This window comes from Sabethes cyaneus, chromosome 3 (assembly GCF_943734655.1).
Source record: "Sabethes cyaneus chromosome 3, idSabCyanKW18_F2, whole genome shotgun sequence".
Taxonomy (NCBI): domain Eukaryota; kingdom Metazoa; phylum Arthropoda; class Insecta; order Diptera; family Culicidae; genus Sabethes; species Sabethes cyaneus.
This window is the reverse complement of record NC_071355.1, coordinates 126321376-126347713: the sequence shown is the minus strand read 5'-3', so window position 1 is coordinate 126347713 and position 26338 is coordinate 126321376. Positions and strand designations below refer to the sequence as shown.

At 38.7% G+C, this 26338-nt stretch overlaps 1 protein-coding gene across 4 annotated transcripts in view; it reads left to right on the top strand.

Moving 5' to 3' along the window:
- The window catches only part of LOC128741441 (liprin-alpha-1), a 1114069-nt gene that overhangs the window by 462947 nt on the left and 624784 nt on the right, over positions 1-26338 (top strand). For 3 of the 4 annotated variants that reach the window (XM_053837259.1, XM_053837257.1, XM_053837260.1), the window contains exons 7-8: positions 2510-2797; positions 2847-2984. In XM_053837259.1, coding sequence (XP_053693234.1) covers positions 2510-2797; positions 2847-2984 — 426 coding nt within the window. The remainder of the gene's footprint in view (positions 1-2509; positions 2798-2846; positions 2985-26338) is intronic. The other variant, XM_053837258.1, reaches the window with a different exon arrangement.

Genomic DNA, 26338 nt, shown 5'->3' with positions numbered 1-26338 from the left:
CAAATTGAAAACAAAATTTGATTCCTTGATATAACGGATTTTGATTACTCAGTGTGATTTCATTTTGGTCGACTTAGCGGTTAAAATATCAAAATTGATTGTAAAAATTCTACGCCGTGAAAATTGAATACTACTTTTGCTATCGAAAATATCAAACGGAGTACTAATCTTGCTGTTGCACAATAGTAATGGGAAAGCTGAATTAGTTATCATTTTGCTATCATATCCTCATTATATTGCTATCATCGTATAATTTAAATTGATCATTTTACTAGAAAAAAAATACTGTAAAAATAGATTAATTTAAATATTGTAGGTTTGTTTACGTCATAAATAGAATGTGTCAACACATTTTCTTTCAATAGAAATGAAAACAAAATGAAAGCAAAGTCTGATACATCATTGGTGCTATTTGGATTCGGTAACAAAACATGTTTTCTACTTGATATTAACAGCAGAGTATGTAATAATTTCGATATAATTTTGTTGTCAAACCTTGCTCGGGTAGTTCTCGAGTTTCGAGGATATTTGTGTTTCATTTGTATAGGAGCCCCCCCTCTTACGCCTTCCATAAAATTGCTCTCTTACCCTTCTTAAAATTGCTGATCATTTTATCTGTCCAACGATATATAAATTGTTCAGTTTCGTTCAGTAGCGTAGTAGTTATTATCATTTGAAATCTTTCATTCAAACGTTACACTTCTAGTTTCGTTTTTCCATAGTGCTACCCAGTCTCAGTATAATAAACAAAAACGTAGTCCTACGTCAAAAAATCTTCCGGTAATTTAGACCTCCGCTTAGAACAATTATTAAGAAATCATTCGGAAATCACGTTTTGGTCAGCATGCAATGAAATAGCCTTTGGTTTGGCCAGATTAAGGAAGCAAAAGTTGTCAGTTTTCAACAAAAACATTAAAGAAACATGATATACCATGATAGTATACTTGTTAATGATGTTTTAGTGAAATTTACTGTCGAAAACTTGATTTTTAGGATGAGTGCGCGGAATAATGTGCTGCGCGGAATTACCCGCAGGTACGGTACAGCACCATAGGCTGCATTAGATGCATCCATATGAAAATACATAAATCGCAAACATGATTGCATGGGGAACGAATGTACATCTGGGAATACAAAGGGTAATAACCCGGATTGCGGAAGTTGATCTAATCTGTGATTATGTCTCCTTCGAGTTTTTGCAACCCATATCCGTTGCATTAACATTTTCGCAATGATTATTATTGGCAAAACCAAACCAAGGGGGTTGAATAAACGTCCAATTTCGGAAAACACCTTTCGTTTAGTATAGGGTAGATGATCCATTAGTTGCGCTACTAAGCAGAATATAATTTCATTTTGCTTGTTTATTGAGGTATATGCTTCAATTAATGCTTGTGGGATATAAATTTATCAAATACAAGGTATTTGTCACAAGGCAAGATAATTGCTTTCGTTGTATGAGAAGCTTTATAAAGAAAAAATGAATTTTCCGATTCAATTATATTGTACCAACAGTTGCACTAATGTTTCCTTAATTAAGTTTGATGTTCCTTTAATTGTGATATTCCATATACATTGCTAGGTTGCTAAGTGAAAAAACATTGTAGCAAAACTATAGATGAGCGCCTATAGTTGTGCGCTCCAACTGCGCGTTGGATTTCGGAAAATTGGCATTTTTTCAAATAATGCTTTAATTTTAAATGGTGTAGTCTAACTACCAATACTTCTAAAAACCTGTTTTATACCTGAATGTAATTGTTTTATCTAAAATGCTACGGTGACGAAAATATGCGTTAATAATGAATAGTAGCGCAACTATTGGTACTACCACAACTAATGGATCGAGTACCCTAAATAATTGAATCGTTGGCCGGATAATTTGTTGCAAATATAAATTCGTCCACACTAGGGCACCATGACATTTCCAGTGTCTTCACAATTTCACTTGTTATGGATTTGTCTCATGGCGCTAATCTCTCTCTTTCCTTCTCTGGTGTCTGGGTAATTGCTTCTTGCGGTTTGAGCTCCATTTTTGAATCGGAAAACCGCCCCGTGCAAGCATTTGTTGAAGATCACGTTGTATTTGTAAAGCCTGTTCGACAGTTTCGGCTCCGGAAAGGATGTCTCGTTCGTAGTAATATTGATTTTCACGAAATCGTAATTAAAAATAAAGTATTTGTACTTATATGGGCCGTTTTTTACGGAATTCATTCTTTCCTTATCCCACGTATTTCTTGTATCTTCAGGAGTGGTCCGATTATGACAAGATTTTTTGTCGTCAAGTAAATGTCCATAACTTATTATTTTTCAAGCAATCAGCTCGAGATTTTCTAAAATTATAGCTTATTTTTAGACCTGTGCAACAACGTGCCTATTTAGATTTTTGAAATTCCTTTTTAAACTTTTAAAGGTGACCCAATCACAACGACATTTCACTATCTTTTCCTTATTCCTTGAATATCAGTGAACCTATGTTAATAAATATTACATGTTATAATACGTTTTTCAGACATCGGAGTTATCGCAATGGCAACGCAGAGTATCTGATTTAAACAATAAAATTACTGACCTAGAAGAAAGTTTATCGAAAATTCAAAAAGAGTTTACTAAATCGCAAGAATCGTGTGTCAAAATGCAAAGAGATTTACGTGAAAATGTTGCTCAGAAGGAAGATCAAGAGGAACGGATAGCAACGCTCGAGAAACGTTATTTGAATGCACAGCGTGAATCTACTTCATTACATGACCTTAACGAAAAGTTGGAACAAGAGTTACGCCATAAAGAAGCTCAACTTAAGGTATGATAGTTATGTTTTTATACATTTTATTATAATATTGTAGTTTTAGTTACAAGAAGGTAAAATATCAGCAATCCAAGAAAAACTTGAATTATCGGAACAGAAGTTAGCGCAGCTTTCCAAACTACCAGATATAGATGACCAACTGAAAGCTCGAATGGAAGCGTTCACCCAGGTAGGCGTGAAGGTAGGTTTTTTATATTACTGCTGTATTCGCTAGATCAGGGAATCAAAATATTGTTCATACGCAGAAATAACCGACAAAAACGAAGAGCGATAAACCAGTTATTCTCTGCCTATAAAACAAACATACATAGCAACCAAAATGTATCACAATAACAAAATATTAGGACAAAGGAATGTCCCATAACACCAGTGAGAATGATAACTTTTGGTGGGAATATATTTTGAAACACACTCGCTCTCACAAACGTTTGTTGTTGGTGATGCAGGTATACAATAAAATGTGTCTTTATCGCAAGTCGGCTGGTTAAAGAAAAGACTTTATCAGCAACTTGAATAAAAGGGACAAACAGCAAAAACCTTAAGAAAAAAAACCAGCTTGCTTTGATCCAAAGTCTGGCGTACAAAAGATACCAACGTTACCTTGGTAACTACCAAACACTGTCGCTGCCGACGCAGTGTGACATAATTAGGATTGCTCTTGTTGCGTACAATACGTGTTGCATACAGCAGTTTGTCTTTTTCGCAGGCAACAACATCGTTGTCCTGAAACATCTGTATCCACGATAAACAGCTACGATAACTTGTCCTTGTCATAACTTCCATGCAATAGTGACAAACTTTCATCATACATTGTCGCAATATTTTGAAGTAGGGACAATATCTTTGTCTCTTGTGCGTTCGTGATGTTTGACTCCCTGCACTAGATACGATATTTCCCATTTAAAAAACCCGAATTAATCCACCTAGCGGCGTGATCTAGCCTTTCTACTGCCACAATAATCATTATTTAATTTCTCAGGAACTATCTATAATTAACTTAACTATTTTTAAATATCCGTTCCGTATTCCTCAAAATCCTTATTTGCCAGAAAAATTCACAACGTATTGCGTAGAATAATTATATTTTCTTTCCTTGGGTGCGTAAATGCTTTAAGCGTCATTTATGTTATTTGATGAACACCTTATTTAGTTTTATAATCGGTTGGCCTTAACTTTCGGGTTTCAGAGCCACATACGAAACTTGTTTCGAACTGACAATATGAAATATGTGTTCATAGCAGATTTTGTGATATTTTTTTTTGTGGTTTTTTTAGTGATTTTTTGGGGTAGATTTTTTTGATATTTTGATATTAATACCATGCGTTCAAAAGTTAGCATCTTTGAAAAACAAGAGTTCAGAAAAATTATTATTATACTTCGCTTTTTTCTTAGCTGGCGCTCCTTCAGATAATTATTTTTGCATGAAAATCAGAACTTAAGCTTCTTTTGAATGTACTTTCATGAAAAGATAGTCATTAACTTGGTCACATCGTTTTTACAATGTTAGAGGGTTAGGAAAACAAGATGAGGTCGAAAAATAGTGCAAAAACTGCGCCCTAAACATGCTTGAGAATGAGAAATATGATCAATATGATTTCCAGTGCTTGTCATTTTTGATTTATCAATAAAATATGATACATGACATAAGACATCTGTCCTTTAAAATGTCACTAACGAAAACAAATCTTACAAAGTTACTACCGTGCAACGTTTACTTCCTATTTTTCATATAACATTTCTAAGCTCTAGTATCTATGGATTGAAAAGAGCATCTATTAATGCGCATAATTTGTATGAAATTTGTATAAATTTATTTGGAAAAATCAACTCACTAGTATTTTGATCCTATACACCACTATATGTACTTATATACTTAAATTAACTGCTTTTCTTCGCTTTTTGCTTTTCTTGTACAATTGTGAGTAACAGCAAGTGAAGAAAATGACAATTGAAATCTAAAAAAGAAAAGAAAAAACTTTTCGATTGAATCCCACTATTTAATATTTATTTTCGACAGATACGTAGTTCGCCTACGACGTGCAGGCTTCATCAGTGTCTTATTTCAAAGCGTATACGTATCTGTCGCGAATAAATATTAAATAGTGGAATTTACTGCCCATGGATGCATAGTCGACGTAACGACCAGCACCATGATTGTTGAGAAAACGCATTTTTATCGTGAAATAAAGCCATATAATCTTTGCTATAAACTTTTTCAAACGAATAATCTGTCTATTTAGTAGAGTTTATTAATCAAAAGAGGACTGATGGGGTTTCATGATTCATTCCTCATTCATTGTGTTTAAAAAATGCGAACGCCAGTTTATGTGACTAAACAGACTGTTTTTTGAACGATTATTCCCATAACTTGGCGTAAAGCTACAAAAACAAATAGGTTACCATGCTGATTGATTATGCAGGAAATTACGTCAATCATTAGCATTACGTGAAACCAATAGCAGAGTAACTCAATTTTCCTAAATTTCTCGAATATTTTCGAACAAACATATGTTGTTTGAGTATTGGGCATGTGAACAACATAGTTAAGAGTGCGTAGGACCGAAAAAGTACATTTTGGTCATTTTGGTTTTTACGTCAACTATGTATCCATGGGCAGTTTAGTAGGTAAAATTTTTTTTTCTTTTATTTCAGAGTTCGTATTCCACTAAGAGGCTTCAAAAACTTCAGACTGTTGACATGTTTCTCACTTTCTTGAATTTCATTGCAAATTATCATCACATACATACATACATACATACATACATACATACATACATACATACATACATACATACATACATACATACATACATACATACATACATACATACATACATACATACAAACATACATACATACACACATACATACATACATACATACATACATACATACATACATACATACATACATACATACATACATACATACATACATACATTGCACACATTGAATACAATCAACATACGGTGCTTAAGTGTTAAAGTTTGAATAACTTTTGAATGAACCGTCCGATTTTCAATAACTCGGTTTCGTTTGATAGATCTCAGCAGTAATTTTCAAATAATAATAAAATGTGTGATGTTTTTCATTGAATTAATTCTTAAATGTTACAAAAATAGGGTTTAAATACTATTTTTTCACATTTCTTTATGTAACTTTCAAACTACAAGTCCAATCGTCATGAAATTTGGAAGTTAAGGGTTTGTAAGGCTCCTCTTTCATATGCAATCAATTTTGTTCAAATCGGTTAAGGGATCTATGAGATAATGAAGTCCCATATTTTTCGTATTTTTATACATAACTTTTGAACTAAAAGTCCGATCAGTATAAAATTCAATAGCAACGAATGGGACACCTAGACCTTTCATTTGACACTAAGAACATTAAAATCGGTCCAGCCATCTTCGAGAAAAGTGAGTGAGATTGAAAGCGTTACATACACACACACACACACACACACACACACACACACACACACACACACACACACACACACACACACACACACACACACACACACACACACACACACACACACACACACACACACACACACACACACACACACACACACACACACACACACACACACACACACACACACACACACACACACACACACACACACACACACACACACACACACACACACACACACACACACACACACACACACACACACACACACACACACACACACACACACACACACACACACACACACACACACACACACACACACACACACACACACACACACACACACACACACACACACACACACACACACACACACACACACACACACACACACACACACACACACACACACACACACACACACACACACACACACACACACACACACACACACACACACACACACACACACACACACACACACACACACACACACACACACACACACACACACACACACACACACACACACACACACACACACACACACACACACACACACACACACACATACATACACACAGAAAATGCTCAGTTTTCGAAACTGAGTCGAATGGTATATAACATTCGGCCCGCAGGACCGTCTTTCCATTTTCGGTTTTCCAAGTGATTTCTATACCTTTATACTATATATTTATATAGTAGAAAGGCAAAACCATTAAACGAAACTTACGCGCTTTATTTATTTATCTGTTTATTAAATGCATTTTTAATCGCGGGACGATATATCTCTGCATTTTTGCGTTGATAAAAGTAAATGCTTAATAACTTAGGAACGGTACCCAATCAGGAAGACATAACAAATTTGTAACTGATTCTGTTATTTTGTTATCGACTTTTCCCTAACAACGGTTGTTATTAGCGGCGGTTAGTGGTTAAAATAACAAAAATTCTTAGTAGCTATAGCAAATATATAACAAAATTTGTTATGATATGAACACAATTGTAATTGTTGTAATTGTACTGTACCAGAACTACTCATGAACGAATGTAGCTTATATGATTTGACCGATAGCTTATTCTGGGTTGTCAGTTTTTGCTGTACGAGCTGTCTATAAATAGATTAGAATCCCTTGGTACGAGCCCGTGGTCATGAAGCAGATGAAATCGAATCCGCTTGATCTGTGTTGCAGCGCACAATGGTGCCGAATAGGAAAAGCGCAATCATTAGCGTTTGCGTAAAAACGCGTAATTTTTCAAGGCAAGTGTCTTTGGAGAAGTTTATTAATAAAATATAGCGCATCTTTCTGCACTATTGCGGTGACTGTGGATCCACCTATAAGGGTAATACAAACTTTTGTTTTTTTTTAAATACTCAAAACATTTTTTTACAAAAGTTGCAAAGCACACTAAAATACGCAACTTTGCTAAATATAGTGACTATCTATCTCTTACTGGCAGGGCTTGTTCGTTCAATTTGACTCAATTTTGATTTATTTGACAGTACCGTCTCAGCCGAGCAAAATTTGACAAAGTTAAATATGGAACAGTTGTGGAACTACCCGAGCAAAGTTTTAGAGCAAATTGAAAACAAAATTTGATATCTTGATGTAACGGATTTTGAAAACTCGGTGTGATTTCATTTTGGTCGACTCAGCGGTTAAAATATCAAAATTGATTGCAAAAATTCTACGCCGTGAAATTAAATTGAATACTATTTTTGCTATCAAAAATATCAAACAGAATACTAATATTGCTGTTACACAATATTAATAGGAAAGTAGAATTAGTAGTCATTTAACTATCATATCATCATCATTTTGCTATCATCATATAATTTGAACCAGCCATTTTACTAGAAAAAAATTTATGAGAAAATAGATTAATTTAAATATTGAAGGTTTATTTACATCATAAATAGAATCTGTCAACACATTTCCTTTCAATAAAAATGAAAACAAAATGATAACAAAGTCTGATACATCATAAGTGCCATTTTGAGTTGTTAACAAAACATGTTTTATAGTTGATATCAACAGCAGAATATGTAATAATTTTGATATACTTGCTCGGGTAGTTATCATCTTCAATTTTGCTGAATAAAGTTTTGCTGTATCTGCTACAATGCTAGTACGTCAGTAGTAACTAAATGAGCATTCATTTAGTCACTAATAAGGTACTAGCATTGTAGCACCGTAAATACAAAACATACAGTAAACCTTCATTCATCAAAATTGTAGATAATATAGATGTGGTACTGGCTTTTGGTCACGGGTTTCGTGCGAAAATATTTATATCTCGTTTATTGTCGACGTTTCGAAGGGTATCCCTTCATCCTCAGGACAGCTATTGATTTACAAAATTTTTAACATAGTTATACAAGTCTAACATTTAACATTTAACTACTCACAACGTATGCAAATATTTTCTTTGTCAAGTAATTTGTGTCATTTGTGTATATAAAGTTGTCGGTTTCTCTACACTGAAAAAGCAGCACATTTATAGTGTGGGTTTTTTGGCTAACTATTGACTTTAAAAAGAAGAACTTACACAGATTTTACCCGGGCACATCGGACACAGATTGAAGAATGAAACTTTTCAAATGGCTGTGTGAGATGACGAAATTTCAAGAAAAGATTGCATGGAACGCTTGGAAACTAATAAGAACAGAGATGGCGTAGGTAAAGAGCAACGTCTTGGCTGAGAGTTACGATCAGAATTATTGAGCGAGAGTGTAAAATGCCAGCGTAGGTAGAATTCAAATTGTCGGTGTCGGTTCTAAAATTCAATGTAGAATTGTCAGAAAAGATATGGCACATTTCCAAAATTTGTAGAGCTTGAATTCTACTGTCTTGGTCTATGATTTTGACTCTGGATAAATCAAAATTGTGATCATGTTCGATAATGTGAACCATGAGTGCAATTTTCTTAAATTCATCTTTTTTGTTTTCATTTTGTCCAGAGTCTGACTGCTTGAAATCTTGATAACGCTTTATCAAAGATCGATGACCAGACAAACGTTGCTTTAGTTGTTGTGTCGTAAGTCCAATGTAACAACTTTCACAATCTGCACAGGGAATGCGATATATCACATTGCGTCTCAAAAGCATAAATGTCGGATCTTTAAGTTTTGAAAATAGCGCTGCGTTTGTTTTGGCATATTTGAAACTAAGGCAAACACTTTTCTGGTGTTTGTGCACGACCCTCGCAAGTGCGGGAGTGAGAACATCTACGTGGTGAAGCGATCGATATACTTTTTCCTCGCTTTCCGTTTCACCATTTGAACTGGTACGTGAATTTGTTGTGGCAAATCTGTTGATCAGACGATTTATCAATGAACTGGGATAGTTATTGTTTTTCAAAAATTCCTGTACCACGTTCTTTTTCTCATCAAAAGATTTACATGTCGATAGCTTAAATACTTTTCCTATAAAGCCGGTGGCCGTGTTTAGCTTTTGGGTAAGAGGGTGAAACGAGAGGAAATTCAACATACGTCCGCTGGAGATTGGCTTGCGGTACCAGTCGGTGACGATTTGCTGCTCACCAGTTCTTATTAGAACCATGTCTAAGTACGGCAATCGGTTTTCGTTTTCTACCTCACACGTAAACTGTATGTGTGGGTCATACGTATTGAAAGTGCGCTTCACGTATTCGATCTTGTCAGCCGGTAGAGCGGTGATCAAATCTTCGACGTATTTTTTGATAAATGGAATCGGTATATCGATCGCTTCTATCACATAATCAAGTAATGTTTCCATTACCAGATCGGCAAGAGCAGGACTTAAAGGATTGCCCATAGCTGTTCCTGACTTTTGCCGGAAATATGTTCCCCGGTAAACGAAATAACTGGATGAGAGATTAAAGTCAATTAGATTGGAGAAAATATCTATGTTTTTTATTGTTGTTTTTTTCGATCGAATTCCAGTTATTTCTTACCACTGCCATGATCAAATCTCTCGGTATGCAAGTAAACAAACTGACGACATCGAACGAGACCAACACATAGCCTGTTGGAAGTGAAATGTTGTTAATGAATGAACAGAATTCGTACGAATTTTGTACGTTATATTTGTTTTGGTCGATCGATAATCTGATAATGTTTGCAAGATATTTTGATAAATCATATGTAGGGGAGTTGATGCACGATAGTATGATTCTCAACTGAAATAACTGAATTTTAGAACCGACACCGACAATTTGAATTCTACCTACGCTGGCATTTTACACTCTCTCGCTCAATAATTCTGATCGTAACTCTCAGCCAAGACGTTGCTCTTTAGCTACGCCATCTCTGTTCTTATTAGTTTCCAAGCGTTCCATGCAATCTTTTCTTGAAATTTCGCCATCTCACACAGCCATTTGATGAAAAGTTTCATTCTTCAATCTGTGTCCGATGTGCCCGGGTAAAATCTGTGTAAGTTCTTCTTTTTAAAGTCAATAGTTAGCAAAAAACCCACACTATAAATGTGCTGCTTTTTCAGTGTAGAGAAACCGACAACTTTATATACACAAATGACACAAATTACTTGACAAAGAAAATATTTGCATACGTTGTGAGTAGTTAAATGTTAAATGTTAGACTTTATAACTATGTTAAAAATTTTGTAAATCAATAGCTGTCCTGAGGATGAAGGGATACCCTTCGAAACGTCGACAATAAACGAGATATAAATATTTTCGCACGAAACCCGTGACCACAAGCCAGTACCACATCTATAACAAAACCAACGGTCGTTTTTATTATCATTGTAGATAATAACTGGTTCCTCAAATGTCCCATATATAACTTTGTCAAATTTTGCTCAACTGAGACCGTACTGTCAAATGAATCAACATTGAGTCAAAGTGAACGAACAAGCCCTGCTTACTGGTTGCAATATTTAATGGTTCATTTCAACATAGCGTTTCAAAATCACTTCCGCTCAATAACTTTGCACACGATTATTTTGGTGCTTTCAAATGTTCTACAAAATATTCAGTATAATAAAATACACATTTTTTCTACAGTCTTTTTGTCGCTAAGATGAATATTTAATGAGTAATCAAATATTTAAAAAAAATAGAGCACCATTAAAAAAAAATTTAATTACGGACAACTTTGAGTAAACCAAACAACTTTCATAGGAAAGTACTATATTTTATCTGCAAAATACAAAAGCGTCCACCAACAACACTCTGCAGAAAGCGCGAAAAAAATCAATTGAAAAGTAATTTAAGCATGTAGATATAAGGATTTGCTTCATGTAATCCTTATTTTACCCTGATGTAATGTAACGGATATTATGGTTATTGAAAAGTACTAATCTAATTAACCATGATCAGGCCAATGATGCCTGATTGACACATTTACCTGGTGATTGAAAAACTCGATACGAACGATGTAGCAGTGGCCAAATTGATTCCTCGGGGCAAAGATCCTAGGACGCTTAACTTTGTATCTTATAAGATTGGATTACCGTTGACTTTGAAAGATAAAGCTATGGATTCTGGCTCACGGCCTATTGGCATTGTTTATCGCGAGTTTGAGGACAATAAGACTGTTAATAGGAGGATTTTTTGAACAATAGCGTCGACCGACTGGATAATAACAGATGCGATTCCTCCGGTAAACCCTTAGCTCAAGACTTCGAACAGTTTTACAATCCTGATACCCTACTACTACTTGACACCTCACCAAAAACAACGAAGACTTCGTTCAGCACAGATTAGACACGCCCTCTCACTATTTACTATCAAAGCGTGCGAGGACTACGAACAAAGACAAACGCTCTTTTTCTCGCTCTCTTATCGTCGGACTATGACGTCATGACGTATGACTGTCTTCAGAATACAATTTCTACAGATGCGATTTCTACAGACTCGTCTCGTGGAGGTGGCGTTCTAATTGCAGTTAAGAGAAATTTCAAAAGCAGCCTCGTTTCCTTTCCTGATGATAACCGATTGGATCAAGTCGCAGTTTGCCTAGGACTACCGAAACAGTCCATTTATATTTGCTGCGTTTATATCAAGCCGGACTCCGACCCGCCTATCTACGATGAACATTGCGCTTCCGTTAGAAGGCTTACTGACATCGCCGAAATCGCTGATTCTGTAATCTTGCTTGGTGACTTCAACCTGCCGAGTCTTACCTGGGAGTTTGACTCTGATATTAAAAGATATCTACCGACAAACGCATCTTCAGAACAGGAAGCTACTCTAACAGAATCACTGCTGGAAAACGGACTTATGCAGTAGAGATGGTCGGGTAGCGGAAAATTTGCCCGATACCCGCACCCGTACCCGTACCCGCCGGGTTCGGGTCGGGTTCGGGTATCGAAAAAAAATAATTTTCGGGTTCGGGTCGGGTACGGGTTCTTAATTTTTGTTTTTGAAACCGGGTACGGGTCGGGTCGGGTATCTATTGACCACATTTAACACTAAAGATGGTCGGGTACCCGGGCCCGTCCCGTACCCGTCGGGTTGCGGTCGGGTTCGGGTATAAAAAATAATAAACTTGCGGGTTCGGGTCGGGTACGGGTTTTTAATTTTTTCCTTGATCGGGTACGGGTCGGGTTCGGGTATTCAAATTTTCATACCCGACCATCTCTATTATGCAGATCTTCAATTTACCCAACCAGAATGATAGATTGCTTGACTTAGCTTTTGTAAACAACGTGAATTGCTGTGAAATAATCGAGCCGCCATCAGCTATTCTGAGAATTGACGTAGGGTATGTTGTTGCTTCGTCGTAATTGCCTATTCCCGTCCTATCCAACACAAATTATTAAAAATATCAGCATTTTTATGACATACAATGCAAAACTAGTTATTCCCTAATATTTTAGTTTGTTGTCTATCATACGCGATCAATCAAAGTGAGTTGAGATCTATTTAAATGCTTTTTATCATTAAAGAAGTTCTACCAGCCAAGTTTCTCACGTTTTTTCGTGTGACGAAGAAGAAAATGTCGACTAATCGTTCTAATTTCCTTTATTCATAAACGAAAATAACTCATGCGAGGCATTGTCGTTATTTTACAGCCAGGAAAACTTGCCTGATCTGCAGAAATATTGCAGAATAACATTTGTCATGCCGTCCTACACAACTACATGCGCGTTAGCTTCGTAAACATTGTTGTGATTTTTAGTTCGGACGATGAAAAATTTTGATGGACGGATTTTAAAACGGTACGACGAATTTCAGAAATAAAGTCAGTTGCGTAATTTCAATAATATGCTTTAATAATCGCTTTTCAGTGATTTCAAAGTTCACGGATCGGAAGATAAGTGTGTTTTAGTCAAATCAGCACATGAACTTTTGGAGTATTCATTAAATCCATCCAACAAATGTTGAAAATTAGAATGACTTTACTTACTACGACGGGAATTAAAAATAAACCCTACATCATGTTTCATTTATTTTAATGATTTAAAAATCCCCTGACGTGTGGCAATATGATTTCTCTCGCTACGACTACAATGTTATTAACCCTCTAGTGCCCAAATTTTTGATTTGCTTGAAAAAATTTTAAAATGCTCATTTCGTGGCCAGGATAATGGAAAAAATATTCTCTTATTACTAAGTTCAGGAATAGTTTGATTATTTATGAAAATTCGTAACCCGCCAATTGGCGGGGTTGGGCACCTGGGCACAAAAAAGTTGCGAAATCAAAACTTTCGATTTAATTAGGGACATCCATTTCAGAACATCTATAACAGTGCTTTATGGAACTAGTTATAATGAGCTTCAACTGAAATTTTTGGCCACATGGCCGATTCCAGGTTCCGGACAAGTTCCTTCGAAATCCATTTTGTGCTTGAATCAGAAAAGAAACCCTCCCCGGGTCCGAAACCGGTCGTACGGCCTCTGAGAGACATGAGATGAACGCCAATCGATATTTTGTCGAGTGCTGATGTTTTTTGGCATGCGACACGACATACTTTACTGATGGTGAAATGTCCCTTTATGGGAACCGGTTCCGAATTTATAGTGTCCCCCCGGATTCGGATGGCGCGCACCATGGCTCATACCTGCGGCAAAGTAACTGATATATCCACAGTTGATGATATGTTTACAAAAATCAACAGATTTCAAACAAATTTTAAATATTCGGCAACTTTAGCTAAAAACGCCATGTCACGGTCCCCCAAGGAACTCCGGAATAACTCCGGGACCGTATGACATATGGCTATTATCTATAGATATTATGAAAATAGAAAATATTTTCGGAAAAAATCCCAAATTTAGTGAAAAAATATTGAAAGATAAAAAAGTTACGGCAATTTTAGTGAATTTTGCGGTACTAAAAATGAAGTAGACCTTAGAGGGGTTAATCGAAGCGTCTTGCAGAGGACAACTAGACTTGACTTCCAGCTTGAATGCATCATTGAATCTCCTTACCCGTAATATGGTCGGCGGTAACCAGTGATCCCATATATAAACTCATCAACCACTCCCAGTTCATCGTTGTCTATAGTCATTGTCCGTGTAAAGATCCGGTAAAATGTTAGAAAGGCGAACAACAACATTAGTAGTTGCTCCCAAGTCAGGATTGCCTACACCATAATATGCTTTGAAACTGTAACCGTTGAAAAATTATTAGAATCTGATAGAACATGAAACTTAAATCCTCATTTATGTGATTTGTTTGATAAATTGGGTTTTTCATTTTTGTTGTATACATTTGTTCACTAAAATCTTTTATCGACTGGTAGTTCACTCAATTTGTTCATTAACACAAACTTATTAAACGGAATAGATTAAAATTTGCGGTTAAAATGGTCTATGATAGATCCCATTTTAAATAATTGTTTTGCTTATCAAGATTTTGTCGTTAAGCAGCAAAATTCGCCGGGTTTCATTGAATCTGTTTCTTGGTTATAGGGTTATGGTTTTCAAAGACCATAAAATGCAAAAATGTTTTGTGATATAGCTATAAAGCGCTATATTGCAACTCGTAGAAAAGGCGCACTGAAAATTAGGTGATAAGTCCTATAAATTCACCTTCCGTTTTAATGCCACTGCATGTTTGTGTATTTTTCAAGGCATATAAAAGAAGCTAACAAGGCCTATAACAATAATTTTTAGCTTAAACTCGAAAAAATCAATAAGTCGGGGTCAGTTCCTTTATAAAAATCGACCCGTTCCTAAACGTTTTTACCATGAAGTATAGCTTATCAGCTACTCACCGATAATTTTTTTGTTCATTTATTCCAAGAAATAAGCAATTTACAACAATTTGAATTTTACTCTGCAGAGCAAAATAATTTTTTTCTCAATTTTCTGGCATTTTTCAAGTTTTGCAGGAAATATCTGTTTCAAATTAACGTAATAAAACAAACAAACCACTCGAATAGTTAGATTAGACTATAATGAGAAGGTATCAGTGGATACCAACGTAAAACGAATAAGCATAGTAGATTTATAACGATTTTCCTGAAGCCCGCCAATTGGCAGGGTTGGGAACTAGAGGGTTAATGATGCCACAGCAAATATTAACTGGCACAATCTTCTGGAGCATTGCCCTACTGTCGAAGCAGTCCTTCGCTTCTATAATACAATTAATGCCCTGTTCAACGAGCACGTTCCTGTCAAAAAACTACGCAAAATGTCCAACAATCATCAACCATGGTGAAACTCGGAATTAAACCATTTTCACAATCGACTACGGAAAGCACGCAAACGGGTTTTCAAGCACAGATCAGACCAAAACAAATAATCTCTTCGTCGTCTCGAGTAACAGTATGAGGCAAATCGGAATGCTTGTTTCAGGGAGTATATAAATAGGATTGAATCAAAAGTAAAAGAAGACCCTTCTTCGTTCTGGAAGTTCGCCCAAAGTCACAAGCATTCAAAAGGAATTCCATCAAACCTTTTACCTTTGTTATACTATAACAAAGGTTTAAAAATTGGTCGAAAATTGGTGTGTGTGTGTGTGTGTGTGTGTGTGTGTGTGTGTGTGTGTGTGTGTGTGTGTGTGTGTGTGTGTGTGTGTGTGTGTGTGTGTGTGTGTGTGTGTGTGTGTGTGTGTGTGTGTGTGTGTGTGTGTGTGTGTGTGTGTGTGTGTGTGTGTGTGTGTGTGTATGTATGTAATGATTTTTTCTATCGCCTGTTTCTCAGAGATGGCTGAACCTGGTTGAGAGATGGCTTCCTGGTTCTCTGCTGAAAATAGTTTTGGCTACTCTTTCATCGGGCATTCTGGCCACGTGTCCAGCCCACCGCAGCCTGCCACATTGCACTACCGTCACTATATCAGCATATTTGTATACTTGGTACAGCTCGTGATTCATGCGTCTGCGCCACACTCCATTTTCCATTTTGCCACCAAGTATAGATCGCAGAATTTTACGCTCAAAAACCCCAAGCACTCGCCGATCAGCTTCCTTTAGCGTCCATGATTCGTGTCCGTAAAGGGCCACCGGGAGGATTAGTGTTCTGTAGAGCGCCAGTTTTGTGCGAATTTGCAAACTACGGGACTTCAGCTGGCTACGTAATCCGTAGAAAGCCCGATTCGCGGCTGCAACTCGTCGTTTCACTTCGCGGCTTACATCGTTGTCACATGTCACGAGTGTACCAAGGTATATAAATTCCTCCACTACTTCATATCGTTCCCCATCTAACTCCACCTCGGCACCAACACCACTTGAGCTCCCACGTTCCCTACCAGCAAACATGTACTTCGTTTTGGCGGTATTAATGGTAAGTCCCAATCTCGCAGCTTCCCTTTTAAAGGGCCTAAAGGCCTCTTCTACTGCTCTACGGTTGATTCCGATGATATCGACGTCATCCGCAAAACCAAGAAGCAGGTGAGATTTCGTGATGATAGTTCCATTCCTTTCCACGTTTGCTCTTCGTAATGCACCTTCCAAGGCAATGTTGAATAGCAGGTTAGAGAGTGCGTCCCCTTGCTTCAGTCCATCCAACGTCACGAAAGCAGCTGAGGTCTCACCCGCTATTCTAACGCATGATTTGGATCCATCCAGCGTCGCACGAATCAGCGTAACTAGTTTCGTCGGAAAACCATGTTCTAGCATTATCTGCCACAGCTCATTTCGTTTAACTGAATCGTACGCCGCTTTAAAGTCCACAAACAGATGGTGTGTCTGCAAGTTGTACTCCCGGAACTTGTCTAGCAACTGGCGCAGAGTAAACATATGATCCGTCGTGGAGCGACCCTCACGAAAACCAGCTTGGTACTCGCCGACGAAGGACTCCGCTAACGGTCTCAGTCTGCAGAACAGGATACGGGAAAGCACCTTGTAGGCAGAATTGAGCAATGTAATTCCTCGATAGTTTTTACACTCCATTCGATGTCCCTTTTTGAAAATTGGGCAAATGAGGCCATCCAACCACTCCTCCGGCATTTGTTCTTCCTCCCAGATCCTGACAATGATCCGGTGGATTGCTTCGTACAGCCGCTCGCTCCCCGCTTTTAGAAGTTCAGCCGGGATACCGTCCTTCCTAGCAGCATTACCGTTTTTCAGCTCACTGATTGCCTTCTTAGCCTCCTCCTGTGTTGGTGGCTCCACAGCTTGACCATCGCTTACAATTTCTATCCTGTCCCTGCTGATCTCCTCATTTACCTCTCCATTCAATAGTGTCTGAAAGTGCTCCTTTCACCTGGCTGCTACCGCCGTTTTGTCGGTAAGCAGGTTGCCAGCACTATCATTGCACATCACAGGCATGGCAAAATTCCTGCTTCTCACCGTTTTATATAAACTCCGTGTGTCGTTGCTGGCGTATCGCTCCTCTGCGCCGGCAAGCACGTGCTCCTCGTACTCGAGTTTCTTTAGACGATGGATTCTTTTTTCCGCAGCTCTAGTCTCTCTGTATCTCTCTCTGTTTTGACGCGTTGCCGCAGTGAGCATGCGACTCCTGGCCTGGTTCTTTTCGTCTGTCACTCTCTGGCATTCGGCATCAAACCAGCTGTTACGCTGTCTTCCACGCGTCGTGCCTACCACCTCTCTCGCTGTTGTTTGGATGGCACCATGAATGTTCCTCCACAGCCCATTTATATCTTCTTCTTCTTCTACCTGCTGTTCTGCGATTCGCTGGTGAAGCTTCCTGGCGTACTCCACTGCAACGCCGTCTGCCGTTAACCGCTGGATGTTGAAACGCAGCGTCCTTTCAGTGCGAGCTTTCGCCGTGTTCGACAGCCCTGCGCGAATCTTACTCACTACGAGATAGTGGTCAGAGTCGATATTTGGTCCACGAAAAGACCGTACATCGATAACATCCGAAAAGTGTCGACCGTCAATCAAGACATGATCGATCTGAGAGCTAGAGTCTCCATTTGGATGCCTCCAGGTTTGTTTCCGAATATTCAAACGTGGAAAGTAGGTGCTACAGATCGCCATCCCTCTGGCCGCGGCAAAATTTATGAGCCTCAGACCGTTATCATTGGTCGACAGATGCAGGCTATGTCTTCCAATAACTGGACGGAAGAATTCCTCCCTCCCGATCTGCGCGTTTGCATCTCCGATGATGATTTTCACGTCGTGTTTTGGGCACTCTCCATAGGTCCTCTCAAGCTTGTCGTGAAACTCGTCTTTAGCATCATCGGATTTATCATTTGTCGGTGCGTATAAGTTGATTAGGCTATAGTTGAAGAATTTGCCCTTAATCCTCAACACGCATATACGGTCATCTACGGGCCTCCACCGGATAACTCATTGCTTTTGTTTTCCCAACACTACGAAACCGACTCCATGTTCAGCTTTCTTACCGCCACTGTAGTAGATGTGGTACTTAAAAGAAGTGCCTGCAATAGGGTCTACTGCACGGAACTCCCTTTCTCCGGAATTTGGCCACCGAACTTCCTGAATAGCAGCGATCTCCACTCCGAGTTGATGCAGCTCTCGAGCAAGCAAGCCAGCCCGTGCCGGTTCATGGAGAGTTCGGACATTCCAGGTACCAAGTTTCCAATCGTTATCCCTTAATCGTTTCCTTGTCCCTTGCCGTGTCCTATACCGATTGTTCCGTCCTGAATTTCTTTGTTCGTTGTTCGTGGTAATTGAGTTTTCGGTATACTACCTCACCGGGGTCGCGATACCTACATCCCGCTGATGGGTCTGCCATCTTAGGTATAGCTTGCGGGATACAGCATTTCATATTCAGCCGCCCGTAACGAGACAGACGCTGTGTGAGCCGCCCCTCACCTGGAGAACAGGCGCTCTAATTCGCACCTCCTAGCTTAGCTGCTTCAGTAAGTACGTGAAGTATTTCCGGGTAAGGCCATCGACCGTCATCATTTGACTTAGATCTGCGTGGAGACGCCAGGTGGGAGCTTGAGAGAGCCAGAGCTATGTTTGACGCTCCTTCCAGGTAACTCTCTCCATTTCATAGTTTTGCTGCGTACAGACACCATTTTTCCGTATGAAGAAACGAGAGAAAGTTCCAGTTGGGGTCAATTGCGGTACACCTCGCATGCTGATTCTGCTTCGATTCTGTGATGTCGGTTTATGCTGATCTATTTTCCCAACAATTTAAATTATTAATGCATTGAATAATTATGATATTTTGCTCAGAATAAGTTTATTGAACAATATACGTTAGTTAAACAACGATTTGTAATCTTATAGCAATATGGCGTTGGAAAACCTACACGTGTTGTACAAAATACAACAGCGTGAGTAACCGAAGGTTAATAAAAATTGAAAAAAAATTATTCAAGAAAACTCTATTGATGTGAATCAAATAGAATGGCATTACAGGAAATTATTTATAGTTCAAAAACCTATACACTAGACCTTTACAAGGCAATGTATATGTTAAAGAATAAGATTTCCTCTTACAACTTACTTTTATTTGCACTTCTCAGATTAATAACAACTTACTTATCCTTACTCAGCAATTTCATGAAAAAAGGATCTATCAAAATTTAAAAGTGTTCCTATTTTGTTCAAATTTTGTAAACGTATTCAATGTTCAAAAATTTTATGTAAACCAACGCATTACGCAACGTTAACCAATAGATGAATTATGTTCCGAAAACGTGTCGATTTCTATCTCAAATAGCAAGTAAGACCGTATAACAAAGGTTCCTTTCACCACTAGGTGGATTAAATCGGTTTTTTTATCATGATAAAAAATCATCCAAAGCAGAAAATTCTGTGAACTTATTTACTGATTTCTTCAAAACCGTGTACTGCAACGACCCTCCGACAACTCAGCGTGAAGCGATTAGCAACGTACATATGCTGAACCTGTTTTTACTTTCTATAACATTATCGACCAGTGAAGTTGCGAGCGCTCTTGCTGCGGTAGATTCCTCTAAAGGACCGGGTCCCGATGGATTGCCTCTTTTATTTCCGAAGCAGTCTGCTACGACTTTGGCGAAGCCGCTTACAATGATATTTAACAGCTCTCTCACCAGCGGAGTTTTCTCTAACATTTGGAAGCATGCTTCAATTACACCAATTCATAAGTCTGGTAGCAGAAATAACATTCAAAACTATAGGGGAATCTCGTTTTTGAACAGCATATCAAAAGTTTTCGAGAAAATCGTTCACCGTTGGTTATACTCAGCTGTTCGTAATGTAATTACTGAGTATCAACATGCTTTCGTGAGAAACAGATCGACTGTCTCAAATCTGATGAGTTTCGTAATAAATATTTTAAAACGCATGGAAAAACGCCTACACATAGATGCAATATATATAGACTTTTCCAAGACATTTGACAAGGTTCCGCACCTGCTAGCAATCGAGAAGATGAAGCGCATTGGCCTACCTGACTGGACAACAAATTAGCTACTATCATATTTGACAGTTCTCTCGACCGTGATACTCTACAGCGAGATGTGAATAACCTTTTGCACTGGTGCGTTACAAACAGCATGGAGGTAAATGTATCAAAATGCAGCATAATCACTTTCTCCCACCTCCGTAACCCTCAGCATTTCACATATTAAATGAACGAAAATGAAATGAAACGTTGCAGCTCTATCAAAGATCTGGGTGTTACACTTGACATCAAGTTGAAATTTGACGATCATATCAGTATAGTGACATCGAAAGCTTATGCTGTACTTGGTTTCGTACGACAGAATGCTTTAGATTTCGGAGACGTCTATGCTCTAAAAACGTTGTACTGTTCATTATTTCGCTGTATCTTGGAATACGCAACACCAGTGTGGGCACCGTACCAAACAGGACATATTAAAAAAATTGAAAGTATTCATCGCACTTTCATTCGTTTTGCTTTGCGTCATTTACCATGGCACGATCCTTTGCGTCTTCTTGCCTACAAAAATCGGTGCCGACTGATAAACCTAAGCACGGTTGCTGAAAGAAGACGAACTTCTCAGAGACTAATAACACAGGTCTGCATCAAAAAAACTGCATAGGATTTTTCAACTGATTCTTATAGATTTTTGTCCACTGAATTCAGAAAAAATAATAAAAATTGTCCATCACGTCACGTTTTAATGCAATACTTGTTGAATAATTTTGAAAGTTGGTTTTAGACATAAAGCAGCAGAAATATCCCGGTTGTAATTTACATCAAAAAATTTATTTTTACATCAGAATTGTATTTATTAATGTAAACCCTACCATGTTTTGGAAAAAAACCATATATGATGAAGAAACTATGGAGAATATTATTTTAAAGCAGATTTGGTGCGCTCAAATACGCCCACTTGTGCTCAGTCAACTGTATTGCCTAATAGAAGCAAATTCGGTAAAAGTTAAGTATGAAACATTTTTAGAGCTGAATGCAATCTACAATCTTATTGAACTGAGTACTCCATTATCTGTTGTATTTACGCAATAATAGTGTTGCAACTTTATCCTTAACGCGAACAAACATTCTATTTATATAATAAGGTTTAAAGGCCGTTTCTATTATAAATAGAAAAAATAATGCACTACTCTATTCAGCAAAATTGTAGATTACATTCAACTAGACAAATGCTTCATACATATTTTTTACAGATTTTGCTTCTATGAGGCACTGCAGTTGAATATGCGCAAGTTAGCGTACCTGAGTAAAGTAATCCTGTATTGAAGAGAGAAAAAATAGTAGAGGTAAAATATTTCAGTCCAGTAGTATTTTTCCTGGATTTAATAAGTAAAAATTTACAAAAAACTAAAACAACCTTATTTAGGGTCTTTATTACGAATCTGTGATAATAATTTTTCCACCCAATTTATGACTTTTCCATATAAGAAGTATAATTTGCAAAAAATCTGTACGTGATGGAGAGAAACGGGAATCAGTTTTGGATTCAGCACCTCAAAAAACATATAATTCACCTAAAGTATCTCATGCATCTGGAAAAAAATTATTTTTTGCAGACCTGTGTAATCTTTGACCTGTTGATGGGAATAATCGACTGTAGTAATCTACTATTGGAAGAAATTAACTTTAATGTACCTCGTCGTATTCTCCGAAATCGAGTTCTCCTCTGGACTCCGGCTCATTGACCTAAATATGGCCAGAATAATCCTTTGCATTGGTGTTGTCGGCTGTTCAATGAAGTGAACCTCGTGTTTGATTTTAACATTTGTAAAACTAGGTTTAGAATGAACTTTTAAAATCAAGATAAGATATGTCGATTAGGTTCGACGAATTGAGCAATGTGTGTGTGTGTGTGTGTGTGTGTGTGTGTGTGTGTGTGTGTGTGTGTGTGTGTGTGTGTGTGTGTGTGTGTGTGTGTGTGTGTGTGTGTGTGTGTGTGTGTGTGTGTGTGTGTGTGTGTGTGTGTGTGTGTGTGTGTGTGTGTGTGTGTGTGTGTGTGTGTGTGTGTGTGTGTGTGTGTGTGTGTGTGTGTGTGTGTGTGTGTGTGTGTGTGTGTGTGTGTGTGTGTGTGTGTGTGTGTGTGTGTGTGTGTGTGTGTGTGTGTGTGTGTGTGTGTGTGTGTGTGTGTGTGTGTGTGTGTGTGTGTGTGTGTGTGTGTGTGTGTGTGTGTGTGTGTGTGTGTGTGTTTTTAACGAGTAGGGAAATCTGCTATCAGACACCTGAGAAGACAACTCAGGGAGTGGGGTTTGGTATCCCGACCCCCTTACTGGGGCGTGAGGATCCAGACCCACTAAAACCCTACTCGAGTCTCCAGCCTCAATCCCCCCTGGAACCACCTTATCGGTATTACTTCAGGGAGGGGCTATTGTGCTTAACGCATACTCTTAGATAACTACTGGACTATGGTAGTTAGGCTGTTTATTCGCCGTTGATCGGCTTTCCAGCGGTTTTGTAGCTCAAGTAGCTCTGAGTAGCAGCCGCATTGACCGCACCCCAGACGTCCGAGCTAGAACACATCCTTTGGACTAAGTTATCCGGAGTAGTGTCCTGTCCGCTAACTGCCATCATGTTGCTTCTCGCGCCCGCGAAACGAGGGCATATGAAGAAAGCATGTTCTGCAGTTTCCTCAACCTCCGCGCATTCGGGACACTCGGGGGACTCCGCATGCCCAAACTTGTGCAGATATTGTCTAAAACAACCATGCCCTGACAAAATCTGTGTCAGGTGGAAGTTGGCTTCGCCATGGCGCCTGTTGACCCATCCGGATAGTTCCGGGATAAGTCTATGTGTCCACCGGCCTTTTGTGGAATCAGACCATGCCCGCTGCCATGTGATCATCGAGGCCGATCTTGTGGTACTCCGTATGCCTCCAGTTCCACGTTGGTTGAAGCACTCTACGTCCTCGCTGATGATGATACCAATAGGCATCATACCCGCTAAGACGCAGATTGCGTCATGTGAAACTGTGCGATATGCACTCGCCACTCTTAAGCACATGAGACGATAGGTGCTTTCCAGCTTGGCTAGATAGCTTTTGGTACCTAACGCCGATGACCACACCGGCCCGCCATACCTGAGTATGGACTGGACCACGTTGGCTAAAAGCCTGTGTGTGTGTGTGTTTTACGTACGGAAACGCTCAATGCCAGGCACACTAATGATGTATTGCTACATCACGTGGCACAGTGTGGGACTCTAACCCACTAAAAACCTAACGGGCGTCTGACCTTTACCCCCCGGAACTACCGTTAAGTATTGCTTCGGGGAGAAGCTGGATCTGTACACCCCGATCCGGAGATGACGACCGCCATAACGTCCACTCCTTCACATTCACCCTCGCAGGGTTCTGCCATTCTTCTTGCTACTGCATGCTCCTTCACCGTCCACTTTTCTTGCACCCGTCGAGACGTGTACTGATCCAGAGATGGCGACCGTCATGACTTCCATCTCCTCACGACCACACTCGCAGGGTTTTTTGTTGGGCTCAGCACTGCTCCGTCGAGTTCGCCACTGCACTTCAACTTCACCTGTCGAGACGCGAACCGGTCCAGGGATAGCGACCAACATAACATCCATCCTCCCACGGCCGTCCGTTTCTGTCCAAGTTTGGCTTGCTCCGTCACTATAGGGGGTCGTTCTAGGGGGTGACATTGTGCCAAAAACATAAAGTTAAGGTAAATACATATACAGTGAACATTTGCATGTTTATAAACAATACACATAAATATTAGTATAAAGTAGTTTATATGGGGCCGTCCATGAATTAAGTGGACTATTAGGGTAGGGGGCCGGCCCAAAACAACGCATCATACAAAAAGTATGAACGAAAATAACCCGGGGAGGTCTGAAATAACCAAAAATGAGTTCGTTATTAATGGATAGTCTTTATATAGCCAGTAGCGTTTCTAGGGTTAACAAGGGGGATACATAGGAAGGGCGTGTATCCTAAGGAGGCTTAGTTATTTGATCATTTAATAAAAGTAACCATTACTTCGTTCAAGAACCCGCGGTCGCAGGACATGTAGACTCCCCCTCCCCCTCCTTAAATGGCAGTTTATACACGGTATAATACATTTGTCTTATATTAGAATGTTTATTCAAAGCATCTGAAATTTCCAGAGAAAGTGTAAAAATTAGTTTAAATTATTTAGCAGACGTACGATGTTGTTTGCTCCAAAATGGATAATGTAATCTCATCTGTCAAAATATTGTGCTCAGTAGTAAAGAATGTTAGTGTACTGGTGTATATAGGGATGGGAATCGAAAGCCAAAGTATCGATATCTGGTATCGCAATATATCGGACCGATCCGATACTGAGTAATGAGTATATCGCAACCAAAATATCGATACTTCGATATTCACCGATATCGAAACCCGAAATATTCAGAAAGTTTTCAGATACGATCCGTCACGGGCTTGCGATGCGGCCACCTGCCTCGTTTATGTCGCCGGCATCTCCGCACCTCCAAGATACCGTATACGTTCCACTCGACAATGTTCGCTGCAGATTTATTGGTCAGGCGGGCGTTTTTTAACTAGAAGCACCAGAACTAGAACTGATCAGTTTCAAACGAATTTTTCAATAGATTGGTCTAAAATGGAAGAAAATATCTTGGCAAGATTTTATAGTTCATAGTTTATTATATTTCAACAAAAGTAGCATCATAAATGCTTACATCAACTCCTATAATCAGAAAAGTGTTGAATGTAATTTAGATTCGCATAAGTTTACCTTCTCACATTATTTATTCACATTGTGTTATTCTAGGGGGGAAAATATTAAAGATCATCTACATCTCAAGAAATAAAATTCCAAATTAGAATCAGACATTGGCAAAACACCGAACGTAGCTTATACGGTCGTTACCGCTTTCTAAGACGACGCAACCAAGTTCATCTCTTTTTCATACATGCAAACAAACACGAAGTGTGGCTAGGAATTTATCGGTGGTGTTGAATTTGTCATACTTTTAGCACCAGTTTTCAATGCACCCGGTCAACACATTTCCGAGTTAACTGATATCGGCCAACGCGAGTTAACTGATATCGGCAAGACTGTCATCTGCATATAATTTGAGTGAAGCCGAAATGTTTGGTCCTGGGGTCCAAGCTGAAAGCTCTCCTTTCAGCTAATTTCGGTAAAGCCCCATATATCCGGAAACATCTAATAAACTAATGTTAAGTACTAAAAAAGTTTTTCGATTTTCTGCAATATTTTGAGTGACACAAGGCATGGCTGGATTATGAGATTCGCATTTTTAGGCAGAGAATATAAATAACTGATCAGGAGCAGGATCGGTTTAAAGCAAATTATCATACGTAGCTCGCTTCACAGTTCACAGTATAAATGGTTCTTGGAAATCAATCTGCGCTTGCAACGATACGATGTT